At 40.6% G+C, this 15,842-nt stretch overlaps 1 protein-coding gene across 1 annotated transcript in view; it reads left to right on the forward strand.

Moving 5' to 3' along the window:
* Nucleotides 1-15,842, forward strand: part of ARHGEF26 (Rho guanine nucleotide exchange factor 26) — a 114,789-nt gene that overhangs the window by 43,466 nt on the left and 55,481 nt on the right. Inside the window, exons 7-10 of the mRNA XM_075937745.1 lie at nt 10,668-10,820; nt 11,266-11,395; nt 13,264-13,338; nt 15,623-15,712. Of these exons, the coding sequence (XP_075793860.1) occupies nt 10,668-10,820; nt 11,266-11,395; nt 13,264-13,338; nt 15,623-15,712 (448 nt within the window). The remainder of the gene's footprint in view (nt 1-10,667; nt 10,821-11,265; nt 11,396-13,263; nt 13,339-15,622; nt 15,713-15,842) is intronic.

Below are 15,842 nucleotides of genomic sequence, written 5' to 3' on the forward strand. Positions count from 1 at the left end.
AAGAGGCCAAGAAGAGACAATGAGAGGAAAGAACAGGAGGAGTGTGTGTGTGTGGGGGGGAATGGGAATGTGTTGGTGGGGGTGGAGGAGGGGACAGGGTGATGCTGGGGGAGGCAAAAGGAAGGAAGAGGAGAGGAGAGCATTGGGTGATGGGAGGAGACAGGTAGAAAGGTGGGGTGGGCATGAGGAAGGCAGAGGATGGAGCAAGTTGTGTGAGGGTGCATTGGGGCAGAGGGATTGGGCATTAGGGAGGAAGAGGACAGGGGGGCAGGTGTTGGGAAAGCAGGGGCAGTGAGGGAAGGGGGAGGTACCAAGAGGGTGCAGAGGGTGAGGGGAGGTGCAGGAGTCAGTGGGATTGTGGAGGTGAAGCAGAAGGGCAGACACATGGAGGGGAGGGATAGGCACCAGAAGAGAGAGGCAGGGCACTTGGGGTACGTCTAGACTACCGCGTTTTGTCGACGGAAGTTTTGTCGACAGATACGGTTGACAAAACTTCCGTCGACAAAGAGCGTCCAGACACATTGAGTTCTGTCGACAAAGCAAGCTGCTTTGTCGACAGAACCCCATAGTCTGGACGCAACCCTACAGGCAGTAACACCTTCTGTCGACAGAACTCTGTCGACAGAAGGTGTTATGCCTCGTAAAATGAGGTATACCAGCGTCGACAAAACTGCTGAATTCTGTCGACGTTATGTCGACAGAACTCAGCAGTAGTGTAGACGCTGGTATAGTTTTGTCGACAAAAGTCCACTTTTGTCGACAAAACTCGGTAGTCTAGACACACCCTTGGGTAGAGGAAGGTGTTGAAGAGGGTATTGGAAGGGGTACTAGAGGAGGGGTGGTCACAAGGGGGAAAGGAAAGGAGGTTGCAAGGGTCAGAGAGGATGAGGAAGAGGGCAAGTCCCAAGAGAATTGAGGAGAGTGAGAAGTGCAGGAGCTAGGGCAGTGGAGGAGGCAGGGGTGAGGGGGGCAGTGCAGCAGGCACCAGGGGAGCAGATGGGAAAAGGGAGAGGTTTATAACTCAGGTGCCACATTGGCACACATCCAAACAAGCGCACATGATCTCAATATTGGAGCCCAAAGCAAAACTTACTCCACTCATGGTTGGAAATTCTTCAAGGGAATACTGGTCAGTAGTCTTGCAACTTACCAAGGGAGATTCCATGTTTTTTGTAAACTAATTTCTGACCTTTTAAAATTTGTCACTTATCCGGAACTGCGTATTATCTGCCTGGAATAATTTAACTGTTCTTTGACTCTAAAGCCCTGACACATCTTCCATAGCTGAGCAGATGGCTTCTGTCTTTATACTTTAGGGAGCTGTAAAGGGGCCCCACTGCATGCCAGTCTACATTTGCTGCAGCTACTTTCGGTATCTGTGAGGTGAAAATAAACACTGCCAGCTCCCGCTCTGCTTTGTTTTGGCCAGGCCTGTATAAAGCTTTCCTTGAGCCTAATGAGTGTGTGTGGGGGGCAGAAGGGGGAGCTGTCCCAGAAGCTCAGTCAATTATGGACTACTGCCAAAACCGAGTAACTCAGTTCCCAGCGAAACTAAAGACTAAACTGGGCCATTTCAGCCAATATCTAATTTACACACACCTTCACTTTGATGAATCGTAAAGTCATCTGTTAATCTATCATCATGCTTCTGTCTCTGGGGAAGAAGATAGTAACACAAGCCCTCTGGAACACGTTGTCATGCAGTGTAAGGAGGAAAGTTATATTATTGAATGATACCATTCTAGATTTTTAATATCTGCATGGAGCAAAAAGGCTCTTATTTTCTAAGCTCTCATCTGATAGAGGCATTTGGAGTTATTTTAAAATGAAAGTTATTCCATTTCCCTGAACTGCCAGGAAAAGAGATGAGCATTGAGGATTATCACTGATGATGATAGTGATTTTGGTCACTCTGATTCTGTGTGGTCAGTAAATAGCTGATCAGTTCATGCAAGTTCAAAGGTCTCTTGCACAATCTCAATTATTTTGTCAGAAAAGCTTTGTAGCTTATAGTCATTCAAATCCTATACCCCAGATTGTGTTTAACCTTAGTCTTGAGGTAATATTAATTTTTGTTTGGAATTGAATTGAGGAGACTAAAGTTGGGATCCAAAAAGATTATGAAGATCTCATGATTTGGGAATATACCCCAAACCAGTGAAAGCTAATAATGATCTTTAAGCTGTGGGCAAAATTTTCCAACTGCACCATTGGAACATTCATGACAGTGCACAATATGCCAGCATTCATGGCCGGCAGATATTGGATAGGAGTTTGGGTAGCTTTCCGGCACCTAGATAATTGTGATTCGTCAGATTATTTCAGGGTAATGGTTCGATCACCTGTCAAAGACCAGACATCAAGAAATTACCAGTATAAACCCTCTCCCTGGCTTTGTCCATTAACCAATTCAACACATTGTAGGTACAAGAGGGGAAGGAGTCACCTTTAAGTATCAGCTAACAGGGGTGACATCGCTGCCCTCTTGTGGTTGGAAAAGGTTAAACCCTTAAGGGAGAACTCAAAGGGGGGAGGATGCAATAATTACATCTCGTCCATAACTGATTCAGTGCCCCTTGTACATGGAATTCCTTATGGAAGTGTAGCCTGGATCCCCTTGGAGTTTTGGGATCCTCCTCTGGACTGTTTGGTTTGGGAATTTCAGTTTGGAACAGAGTAGATCTCTGGAATATTAAAAAACATCTAAATTATGTGTTATAAGAAGAAGCCAACCAAATTTTGAACCTGATGTTACAAGGTGTAAGGGAGTTCTCACAAGAAGAAGGTTTTACTGTTTACAATCTCCATGACCTAGCTAAGCTCTTTAATAAGACTCAAAGGAAAGTTAACCACTTCATTGCCCGAAACAATTATTAGGAAAAGGATTGGCATTAGGAAAGGAAATTTTGTTCTGCTTATGGGGAGTATGTCATAGATACCATTACAGAAACAGTACATTCCCTTAAACTGAGAAGAGTCCCCAACTTGATTAAGGATGAACAATTGCTTAATTTGTACTGCTCCAAATGTTTCCAGAAGCATGAAAGGGAGCAATCCACTTGTCTGGATGCATGCCCATGTACATCCAGACTACCTCAATGTTTTTGATCTATATCCCTCCTTTGGGGTTACAATTAAAACAACTATTGGCCCAGAAGGACACTCACCTCATCCAAATTACTAATGATATGGATGAGGCACGACAAGCTGTTACTCCGTTATTGGAGGGGGATGAACCAGAAACAAATGTCCCTTGGGAGGCACCTGATCTAACGGGATGGGTTATTGTTCATGGACTCACAACAGAACTTGTGTTTACTATCCTAGGCTATCTGTACTGTAAAATCAATGCCTTACAAAAATACATGGCCAGCAGTAAAAGGGCACCTGCACTTCCTGTGTTGTGGGTGCAGATGAACGTTACAATTATTCAGGAAGAGCCAGTGCACCAGGAAATGCTTCCTATATGTCATGTTGAGGCTTCAACACCAAAGTAAAGTAGAGCTGTTAAACCTAGTGTTCCTTGGGGGTCCAATAAGACTGACACCAGAATCAATTAGTGATGTTAACTGATTACCTGCACGAAACTATAGTGTTGCTAACTTCTTAGTGTGATGGCGTTATTTCTCCACAACCACCTCATCAAAGGTGGGGCTTGTAGCCTATAACTCTAACCTTGCCTGTTAGCTGCAAACTGATACATTCATCTATAAACTTTTCACTGTTTTCATTCTATACTGGCAATAATACAAAAACCTACAAGAATCTTATCCTGTAAGAAGTCAGCTTTGGCAGTAGGGTAGATTAATTAGAAGTAAGATATAGTATGAATATATAAATATAATGATTTGAAATATGATAGTATAGTTAAATATTACATACATAAAATATATTAGAATGTGCTGGATCAACCACAAAGCAGATACTCTGTGTTCTAAAAATAGAATTATCGTACATGGTATCTGATGCCAATCTCGCGGGGAACAAGTGTTATGACATAATTGTCTGAGTTTAAGAGCAGTACACCCCAAAAATAACCTGACTTGAAGGGGCAAACATCTTACTTTTTACTGTGGTATTTCTCTTAATGTTAGTCAAAAACCCCATGTTCACAAGGACACAATGTGACAACTCATGCATATGCAAAGGGATGCCTTAATTTTATTCTCCAGTCAAAACATGAGCACCACAAATATCTTAGGGTATGGAAATTTGTTTTTGGCTTTGATGATTGAATCCAAAGTGACGTCAAGCAGGCCTATAAACGCACGCACATGATTGGTGGTGCGAAGCACATTTTGCGATCATCATTCTCATTCTTTCTTTATTTTCTTAGTACTTGTAATGATAGTTTACAATCTGAAGACTTAGAGGCTGCATCTAGACTGGCAAGTTTTTCCGCAAAAGCAGCTGCTTTTGAGGAAAAACTTGCCAGCTGTCTACACTGGCCGCTTGAATTTCCACAAGAACACTGATGATCTCATGTAAGATTGTCAGTGTTCTTGCGGAAATGCTATGCTGCTCCCGTTCGGGCAAAAGCCCTCTTGCGCAAATGCTTTTGCGCAAGAGAGCCAGTGTAGACAACGCGGTATTGTTTTGCGCAAAAAAGCCCCGATCGCGAAAATGGCAATCGGGGCTTTCTTGCGCAAAACCACGTCTAGATTGGCACGGACGCTTTTCCGCAAAAAGTCCGTGCCAATCTAGACGCTCTTTTCCGTAAATGCTTTTAACGGAAAACTTTTCCATTAAAAGCATTTGCGGAAAATCATGCCCGTCTAGACATAGCCAGATAGTCTTCAGTTTCTTATGCTAACATAATCTCTCATCTCTCACTGAGACCCCTGTTGTGCCAACGGAATAGGCTGGTCCTCTAACTCCTCAAGAAAGTCAGGAGGGCATGAGTATGGTATTCTATTAGGCTAGATCTACACTGCAGCATTATTTCAGAATAACTGATGTTATTCTGAAATAACATAGTCTGCGTCCACACAACAAGTAGTTATTTTGACATAATGTCAAGATCATGTCGAGCTGGAGGACTTTCTACTCTGACTCCTGTAACCATCATTGTATAAGGAGTAAGAGAGGTCAGAGGAAGAGTGCTCTCTCTCAGACTTCCTGCTGTGTAGACAGCACCGAAAGCCGAAATAAGCTATTTTGACTTAAGGTACACAATTGATATAGCTCAAGTTGTGTAGCTTATTTTGGCTTTCACTCTGCTGTGTAGACATGCCCTTAGGAAATAGCAATTATATACTTAGATTATATTCATGTTACGATCTGGACGGATTGAATCAATTTATGTAATTATTACCTTAAGCATTTTACCGTGTGTATTTTTTAATACCTATTGCAGTAAAGATTGTCATAAGTTTGTACCAGACACCTTGTGAGCATGGCTGTTGTGGGTCCCAAAACTCCCCGACCGATGTAGAACTCAGAAGCTTTTAACTTTGTGACCAGGAATGTGGAACAAACGTAGGGAACTTTCTAGTCAGATTCGGCAAATTGTGTTCCAAAACTCCCAGGTTTACAGTTTGAGTAATAATATATGTCCTTGAGAAAGGGACTGTACTGTACGAGATGATTGGCACCAAAACAGCTGGTTTTTAGTATGTAATATTAGTTAGCAGATTAGGTTCCCATCCCCCTCCCCTTAACTCTGATGTAAAATCTGGAGGGAAGTTCCCAAATCTCAAAGTAAAAAGTCTGTTTGGATTGGATTTTGTAGTTTTAAGTATCATTGTCCATATCTGCATACTCAGTCTTTCAATTCAGAATTATTTTGCAGTTGAAAATTATACTAACGGAAAATGATAAAGCAGTGATGCAACATTTAGATTAAATTTTCAAATGACAAATTTCCTGGGCCACGTAACCCTTTTCTATTTGGTATCTTCTCAGTCCCTGTTTAATTCGTTCTTAATTTTATGCAACCTTGTCTTTAAAGTGTATTTCTGTTCATTAAATGCAAGTACTAATTTTGAATATCTTCTTTCTGATATTAGAAACTTTTGGAAAAGGTCAAATGGGGATGGTGCCAAGAACTCATTGTTGTATTTAACAAAGAAGCCATTTTTTAAAAATTGCAAGACAAGAAATAAAATACCTGGCCTGTCTTAATCTTAGAAGAAATAATGTCATGGTGCTACAGTTTTGAATTATTGCATGAGTTTCTGATCTGCTATATTATCCTTAAATGGTGCTCTAAATCATTTTCAGAGCAAAGGTGTTGAGCTGCATTTCTGGCTATGTGGATGACAAAACAGAGTTCTGTGACTGACTTGTATGAACCTACACTAAGTACAGGCAGTCCCCGAGTTACGCGGATCCGACTTATGTCTGATCCGCAGTTACGAACGGGATTTGCTCCGCGTCTCCCTGGTCTGCTGGAGACCAGCAGACCAGGGAGACGGGGAGCAAAGCCGCGGAGCATGCGGGCAGCGGACAGCCCAGACGCGCCGCGGCTGTCCTGCTGCCGGCGTCCTCCGAGGCTTTGCTCCCCGTCTCCCTGGTCTGCTGGTCTGCTGGAGACCAGCAGACCAGGGAGATGGGGAGCAAAGCCGCGGAGCACGTGGGCAGCAGGACAGCCGCGGCGCGTCTGGGCTGTCCCGCTGCCCCCCGTGCTCCGTGGCTTTGCTCCGGACGCCTGTGGTACAGCAGCTGGGGCGCTGCCGGTTGGTCCCGAATCGCCGCTCTGGGCGCTACTGGACCAACCCGGCAGCACCCCAGCTGCTCTGCCCCAGGCGTCCTGATTCAGCCATTGCTGGTCAGTTTCAGCAGCGGCTGAATCAGGACGCCTGGGGCAGAGCAGCCTGGGTGCTGCTAGGTTGGTCCAGTAGCGCCGAGGAGCTCTCTGCTCTGCCCCAGGCGCCCCCAAAGCGCCCCCAAGTCAGCTGCTGCTGAAACTGACCAGCGCTGACTACAGGAAGCCCGAGGCAGAGTTGCTCTGCCCCGGGCTTCCTGGAATCAGCCGCTGATCAGTTTCAGCAGCAGCTGACTTGGGGACGCCTGGGGTTCTTAAATTGAATCTGTATGTAAGAACTGGTGTCCAGATTCAGCCTGTTGAAACTGATCAGCGGCTGATTCCAGGAAGCCCAGGGCAGAGCAACTCTGCCTTGGGCTTCCTGTAGTCAGCCGCTGGTCAGTTTCAGCAGCGGCTGAATCTGGATGCAAGTTCCGACTTACATACAAATTCAACTTAAGAACAAACCTACAGTCCCTATCTTGTACGTAACCCTGGGGACTGCCTGTAAACAAGAAGTCTTTTATTGCTGTGCTAACATCCATGCAGTTCAGACCATTCATATTGTGTGGGTTTTTTTTACTAGAATTAAATTTTGATACAAACAGTTGTTAGCATTTCTTCCCCTGCTGCCCAATACCATTGTATCTCTAGATTAAAAGTACTGTTCTTCTCTTCCTTTTATTGCCACTTACATTGATTATAAGCAATACTTAAGAAAATCAGATATTTTTGGATAAGAAAAACAGTTTAAAAGTTGCTAACTACTGTATTGTGCCATGTATTAGTTTTGGGGGTTTTGTTACTGCAGTAAAAATCTAAAATAGCTGGAAGTGGTAAAATTAAAACAGCTTTTAATCCTATGTAGTATTATCTATCCACAAAATATACAGTAAAAGGATGTTATGGTTGGAAAGTCAAATATTCAGAAATTAGTAAATGTGAGAGTTAAGGCTGGCAGAACAGATTGTATAGGCATTATGACATGTTTAATTACATAACCATACACTTTATTTACACATTTAATAATAAGGTTAGTACTTATTCCTGAGTAGTCCCACTAAAGTCATCCCCAGGTGTTTGAACAATGGGACCATGAGGGCTACTTTTTGGGTCTTCCATAGAAACTAACCCTGATTCTGTGCTATCTCAAAGTGTACACTCCTAGATGAACCAGCTCATGCCTGACTAGGGCATCATGCCTGACTAGGGCATCAAGCCCTCAAGTACATGTATGGAAGGTGCCCAAATTTATGACATCAGCAGCAGTTAAGTTAGCATGTTCTGTAAGAATTTGGATATTAACATTCCTGGAAAGGCTCTCAGAAGTTGGCTGGCAAAATCCTTATAGCCTCAAAGGTGTACATACTTGACACTTTTTTTTTATTGCTCTAAAACCAGGCATTCAATTATCAGGAACACATTTGAACATAGTAGGGATATCTTTTATGTGTTTTAAAGATCATCTATCTAACAAATATCACTGTGTAAAGGGTGGAAATGTTATGGATTTTTTAAAACAAATACGTTGCAAATGTAACTTCATGAAGCAAAACTATTTCTGCTGAGATGGTGGCGGGATGAGAGCCATGTGGGGCCAAGATCTTCACTGGAAAGTTTTGTTTCATGGTGGTAATGGGCTAGAGACTGGCTGTACATCAAAGTATTCCAAAGCGTAAAGGATTCTTCAGTGTCTTTTATCGCACTAGCTGCTAGCACAATATAAATGATATGTGTGTTGGATTCCTGTAGCTGTTGGACGGTTTTGGCTGCTGTGTATTTTGTGGTCTGGGACTTGATGATCCAAAGAGCTAAGTAGTATCAAACACCTGGCTGAATTGATTGGGAGCTGGGACTAGTCAGTACCTTGCCAGGATCAGGCTTTCAGTCCACAAAAGTTGTTCAAAAAGAAAGAAAGTAACCGAGCTATAAAAAAGCATTGGTCATAGGCATTCAAATTGCTCTGGTCTTCAACATATATTAGGTTATGTGGACCAGTGGCACATTGAAAATAGGAAGCAAGGTTTTGTAAATCCTTTCAGATTGCGAGGTTGGCTTTGGAAATCAGTGCCTTTCCACATGCAGTGGAATTTACAGCTGTTTCAGTAGCCTTCATACACAGATTCATTTAAAATTTGTTATTGTATTGCTGTATTCTAAGCAAGTTTCAGTTTAACATTCTGCACCATTTCTGGTCACTGTAGATCATTAACTAATGTGGATAAAATTATCAAAATGTTCTGTGAGGATTCCAGGGTAAGAGAAAATTGAATCCACGTATTGACAGACAAAACAAAATATGGTTTAAACAACCAGCATGTAAATAAAGTGCAAAACAGTTACTTCCTTTAAAGTCTTGGGTTTTTTTTTAATCCTGAACTTTGGCAAACCTTTTATGATAGTTAAAGCAACTTCACTGTATACTCTTAATGGCCAACTTACTGTTGTTGTTGGGTTTCTGATTGCATTCCTTCTTATTAAATTACCATTGAGCTGGAGAGAAGAGGAGTTTTAGTGTCCTTACAGCAGCAACAGTAACTTCTAAGCATTTCAGTGTTCTATAGGTTATTGATTTAACACTTTTTGCATTTGGAGTGAAAGTCTTTTTATGAACAAAGAGTAAATGCTTTGATTGCATGAGGCAGAATGGACTAGAGGGTTGAATTATGAAGACAGCATTCTTCCCTTATCTCTGCAATAGATTTGCTGTGGGACCCCAGAGACTCTTTTTCCAAACCACCAGTTCACGTTGAGTAAGTCAGTAACACCCAACCACATTCTTCTACAAATCATTGGACAGTACTTAATATAATACAGATCACTGATAATTTACATGATCTTGTCCTTTGAAACGAAAGGGGAAGGGGTTGAGGCTTTCCAAGGAGATTATGCCTCTTAGAAGTGGAGATGGGTCATTATAGCCAGGAAAGACTGCCCCATCAATAGAGAGAAACTGCTTGGGAGACAATACTTGAATGTGTTTTTATAACCATATCATTCAACAGCTTTGTCAATAGGCACAGTACTGTAGTGTAGACACTTGCTACAGTGATAGATGGGGTTTCACCAACCTTCTAGTAAATTCACTCTCTTGAGAGGGGTTGGCTAGTTTGGAAGAATTCTACTGTCAACCCAGCAGTATCTATACCGGGGTTAAGTTGATTTAACTGTGTCTCTGGAGTGAATTTTTCATACCCCTTAGTAATGTAGTTTAGGCCAGCCTTTAGTTTTAGTATTCAGTATCTCCTTTCTGGGTTTGACTTTAATGGTAAGCTGAATGGTGTAGAGCATTTAGTATGTGCTCTAGTTGGAGTAAAATGGGAACTTTGCTTGTTCACTGGGTAATTCGGCACATCGGCCAGCAATTTAATTGAATTTTCATTTGAGGTTTATAGTTGTCTTTAAGTTGATGTGAAGTTTTCCAGTTATTGTTGCAGCTATGCTATTGCACATACGTTACTTCAAGAAGAAAAGATTCACTACTCATAGAATCAATAGGTGGTGTATTTCAGGTTGTTTCAGTTCCCTTTCAGACGTACTGCTGAAAAGTGCCATTGCAACCCTACTAGTAGTACTCTTTCTGTTTTGATTTTTTCTGAAAAATAGAAACTGTTTCTGGCCAGCATTGCTTAAGCTGAAATCTGACAGGTTATACCACATTTCCTTTGCGTGTATTGCGCAAGAAATACCTGCACAATTGAGCCTATAGGGTGAGGGTTTCAGGTCAGTTAATTTCTTCCTCCTCTACAGAGTCCTGAAGTTTCTCAAATTATCCCTGTGTTTTCCCCTTGTTTGTTTCTGTGGCTAAAAGCTTTGTGAAATGATCCTGTGTCATATCTAATGAAGTTTGAAATGCTGCAAGAGAAAAAATCATCATGAATTGTGTTTAGTGAAATTGACAATTGCTTCTCTACATTTGCAGGTTCTTTAAAGAACTTGAAGCAAGGCATCAGAGCAACATCGTCATAGATGACATTAGTGATATTGTTGAAAAGCATACTGCATCAACATTTGACCCATACGTGAAATATTGTACTAATGAAGTGTACCAACAGCGAACGCTCCAGAAACTATTGTAAGAAATAATGCTTAAAATGCATGTTTTAAAAGCATCCCCTTAACCATAGCGAATCAGGATTACTTGAAGCAAAACATTAAGGCTCCAGTTCAGCAAATTACTTCAACATATGCTTATATTTTGAAGCACATGTTTAATTCCATTGATGTAATTGAGGGTGAAAATATGCTTTCCTGTCGAGTCCAGTCCTGTTTGCAGCCATGTGCTAAATTGTCCCCATTGATAAGAACTCTTTCATTAGTTTCTTTATTGCAATGCTTTTATATTTCCCCTTTGTATTCATTGCATTGTTTGTTGTTGTTTTTTTAGTGCATGTACTGATGTCTCTCAATATCAGTTATAATGTATAATGTTTCCAAATATAACTATGAAATTGTGAAAAGAGAAATTCACATTTCTAAATTAAAGCAAATCTTTTAAAAACCCTTTTCTTTTTCTTCAGAGCTACAAAACCAGCCTTCAAAGAAGTTCTGTCACGGATTGAGTCCCATGAAGATTGCCGGAATTTACCTATGATCTCTTTCCTCATTCTTCCAATGCAGAGGGTTACACGCCTTCCATTGCTGATGGATGTGAGAACAAAGAAATATATTTTTTCTGTGTATATTGTGTCCTTGGAAATTAAGGAACCTTTCTTTCTTTTTTGTTTTGTTTTAATTACTGGCCTGTTTCAGCCTCACCTTGTTTAGACGGAGGTCATGGCTGAATAAATGGGTCTGTCATGTGCAAAGAAGAAATTGTGGTTTATTTGCAGTAACCAAGGAATTATTTGGAAGTTCAAGTTCAGCAGTTGGACATCTGTAAAAAATCAAGACCCAAGCACTGTACAAGTTGCACACATACAGAATTGAGCCTAGAACCTGGTTCTTCAGAACATAGGCTTTCTGCCATGCGGACTAAAGGACTGCTCCTTTAGGACCAGGCTGTGCAACCTCCTCTCCCTCTTCCCTCCTTCCCCCCCGTTTTCTCACAGGAATAGTTTTTAAGACTATGAAAATTAAGGGGGTCACAATCTGATCCTTAGCTTATGGTTTTAGTAATTGCTCCTGTTCCCTCAACGGGGCAGCCACTAAAGGGGTATGTGGGTGCTCCCTTCCAACTGAGAGCTGCAGTGATTGACGCAGAGAGCCTATAGAGAGAGGGAATGCTAGGAAGTGGATGTGGAAATGTGATGGCAACATATGTACTCATGAGGTCTGTCTCATTTGGTTTGGATGCCAGGACTGAATGTGATCTGTGCTGCTGCCAATGGTATGGATTAAAACCCACACCCAAATTCTGGCTTTAATAGTACCCAGATCAAGATCTATGTAGGTTAGTCTCTTCTATAATCATGACTCTTGCAATAACTGTGGGGATGTGTTCAGTACTTGACAGTGATTGTTTAATATACTTTATATATCTAGAGTAGTTAGTTTGTACATCATGGCATATGGAACATGCTCTACTGTTAATAAATCCCTGCTTTTGTTTAAAAAAAATTCCAAACTAACTCTTTAAATTCAGGATACCCCTTTTCTACAGAAATAAAAGCATCTAACAAGCTAAACAGAATGGAAAATTATGAAACTGTCGGCTTTTTTTCTAGGAGATAATTTTCTAAACTTTAAAAAAAATTTTGTAGTGAGTTTTCATTGCTTCACTTAAACCGTAATATGGGAAGTATGCGTTTTTTTACATTCCAACTGTAAAAACATAATTTCACCTGAAGAATGCTTTTACATTAAAGGTCTTACAGTATTTGTGATACTTTACCAAAAACATAATTGAGCCCTCCATCATTATTATCAATATCTTTTGGTCAAACTTTATTTACATAACCAACTAATGCAAATAAACTCGAACAACATGTGAAATTGTCATTTCATTCAGACACCAAATTAAACCCTTGTTATTTTGTGCTGTCTCTGTTTGAGTCCATGATTGTCTTGGCTTTTTGTTTTAATACCACTGCTAACCTCTTCTGCTGCATACTCTTCACATAAGTCTGGCACTAAGAGCAATTGGTAAGATGTTCCACAGAAGGAGCAGGCATAGTGGGCTGTTATTGCACATGGTTAGCCAGCTGTCAGAAAAAGCTGTATGGTCTTCATGAAGGTCAGAGGCAATTGAAAGGAAGCACGAGCACTGCTCTGTCTTGCACCTTTGGGAAAACACAATGCTCTGACCAAGCAGGTCCATGGCTTACCTAATGCCTTTGCATAAAACCATACATTGATATTGGTATGCTGCACTCCCAGGAGAGTACATCCGTGGGTATGCACCCCATTTTCACAGAGGAGCTTTGGTTAGTAGGAAAATATGCTTCCATGTTGCCACCAGAGCAGGGCTGTGCCCCTCTGTGTTTTATTCTATTAATTGTATTGTAGTTCTGCATTCATCTGATTTAGGTGTAACAATCTAGTTTTCAGTTCTCTGAATTGGTTGACTTTTATTTCAGACCATCTGTCAGAAAACCCCAAAAGAATCACCAAAATATGAGGTCTGCAAACGAGCCTTAAAAGAAGTGAGCAAGGTATGCTACTAAAAAGCAAATTCTATACAGCTGACTTACTTCCATTTTGACTCTTTTCTTCAGTTATGTGGGGTACTGTGGCCAGTTCTCTATGCTAATCTGAAACATGCTCACTTTTATTTTTCCAAATGGGCTTTAGCTTTCTTAAAAAATAACCACTTATTTGATATATTTGCCTCCCTCGTTAGTTGCTCTGATCATGAATTTCATAATGAAATTGGACAACTTGGTTCTATTCCCCATCATTGCCTCCCCCTCCTCCCAAAAAGAAAGTGGTACAACAGAGACAGCCTAGAAAATGTCATCTATTTGAATTTTAAAACACTGGAGAGCTTAAAAATTAAACCATTCCCGTCTATAAGAGCCATATTGAAAATCTCTTTCCAGCATGGAACAAGTGCTTCTTCATTAAACACAACAATAGAGGAGCAAACCATTAATTCATAAATCATAGATATTGCCCATCATTAATTCTGCAGTAACCTCCAACATATTTCCTTTAAAGCTGATAATGAGGCTTCAGAACTTAGCATCGGTGGCAACTTCCAGCTTCACAATGGAAACTCTGTAAAATCACTGTTGGCCTAGAAATCTTTTTGAAATAAGGAAAAAGTTTGAAATGGAAATGTTAGAAACTAGCCTCTGAGATCTTAGAATTTGAAGCCCTGCGGTACACAGTTGAATATCATTAAATTTGATGGATTGGACATCCCCCTATTAGAAATCAGGTTCCCTGCATGTTAGGGCTAGACACTGCCTTAGGCCCTGCATTCCTGTCTCATTTAAATTATTTATGCATGGAAATTGCCAATTTTTCTCTTAAAGCGGAAGCATAATGAAGGATGAAAATGCTAAATTGCTTTATTCAGGAACAGTCACTGACAGATCAGCTTTACATTTTAAATCATTCTCTTTCTGTTTCTCATGAAAAATTCTGAACTGCTGCGGTAATACAATACTGCTGCCAACACACTTGAATTTTATTGTGGGAACTGCATGTGGTGGTCTGTCTGAAAAGCAGATGGGGGAGGAGAATTTGCCTGTCTGATATTGTCTGTACCCTTTCTCTGGATGCTACTATCTATCCCCAAAAATGACTCTTATCACTGTATCTAACTGTATAATAAAATTCCTCCTGCAGAAAAATGTTTTACAATTTTTTTTCCCCACTGGGAAGGACACTTTAGAGCCTTGTGTATAAAGGTTTTGTCCTCATCTTCTTCAAATTACTCATCTGTTGCACTGAATTCATTGCCTAGTTGAGTGCAACAGAATATGTAAAATGCACTAAAAATATAACAGCCCAACTTGTTAACTTTTCTTCTTCCTCTATGCACAAAAACAATTAAAGTAAAACTAAAGATAAGCTTTCCCCCCCTATCAGAGAAGCTAGATAGCTCCTTAGTCCTTTAGACTTTTGGTGCTGCAAGTTAGCTTAGAGAAGGCTACACAGATAGACTTAATTGGTTGTGTTCCTATTTTCATCCTACTCTCCACCACTCAGCACTGGCAGGAATTAGCAGGGGTCATGATGTTAGTATTCAGTACATTAGCTATGCTTTTCATTGAATTGCTGTGGTAGTGGAAGAAGGATCTGGGAACTAAGTGACTCAATATAGTATGCTATTGCTCAGACATATCTCTTCCCTTCCAGGAAGTGAGAAACAAGAAGGAAGGGGCACACTGACTTTTGGAAAGCCAATGGAAGGGGGTTAAAGAGTTTTTTTTTCTCCATTTTAACATATCTGGGTGTCTAATCTTCCTTTTTTTAGGTCTCTTGAAGAATGTAACAAATTTTCAAATTCCATTCTAAGGCACATAAACTATGATTGAATATTTTTCTAAAATATTGCCTTCGTTAGGTTGCCAAAAGAGTACCTACCTTGCCTTAATATTATCCTTCAATAAGCAATTTGCATGTCTGCGGTTGTAAAGGCAATATATACCATTAGGTCACAGCTGCACAAGGTGTTTGCTTGGCAAAGTTAGAATTTATGTTCTCTGAGTGCCTGTTAAAATTTTGGGCTGAATATCTGCAACCCTTTTGAGTTAGGTACTTTATGCCACTACTTTAACTCTATGTGGAATAATTGTCTTGGTGGATTATTATAAAAATATCAATTTCTTGATTATTTTTTTGCTGCCTCAGTGGTATGCATTTTCACAGAAAAGTGTCCCTGTTTTTTGTGTGTGTGTGTGTGTGTGTGTGTGTGTGTTTTAAAGCTAGTAATGCAATATCTAAATGCATTAAAGCAGGGACATTTTTTTTTCTTTTTTATTCTAGTTGGTCCGTTTATGCAACGAAGGGGCACAAAAAATGGAAAGGACAGAAATGATGTACACAATTAACTCCCAGCTGGAATTTAGAATCAAGGTATGATGATATTTCCATTCATGAACTCATTTAGTGTGTGCAGAAGTTTTGCCTTTCCTGAAGTTTTAAGACTAACAGAGTCACTGTCAGAGTAAATGAAGCAAATTAGCTGGGGACTATGGAAGCCATG

The sequence above is a fragment of the Pelodiscus sinensis genome, chromosome 10 (genome assembly GCF_049634645.1).
Source record: "Pelodiscus sinensis isolate JC-2024 chromosome 10, ASM4963464v1, whole genome shotgun sequence".
Taxonomy (NCBI): Eukaryota; Metazoa; Chordata; order Testudines; family Trionychidae; genus Pelodiscus; species Pelodiscus sinensis.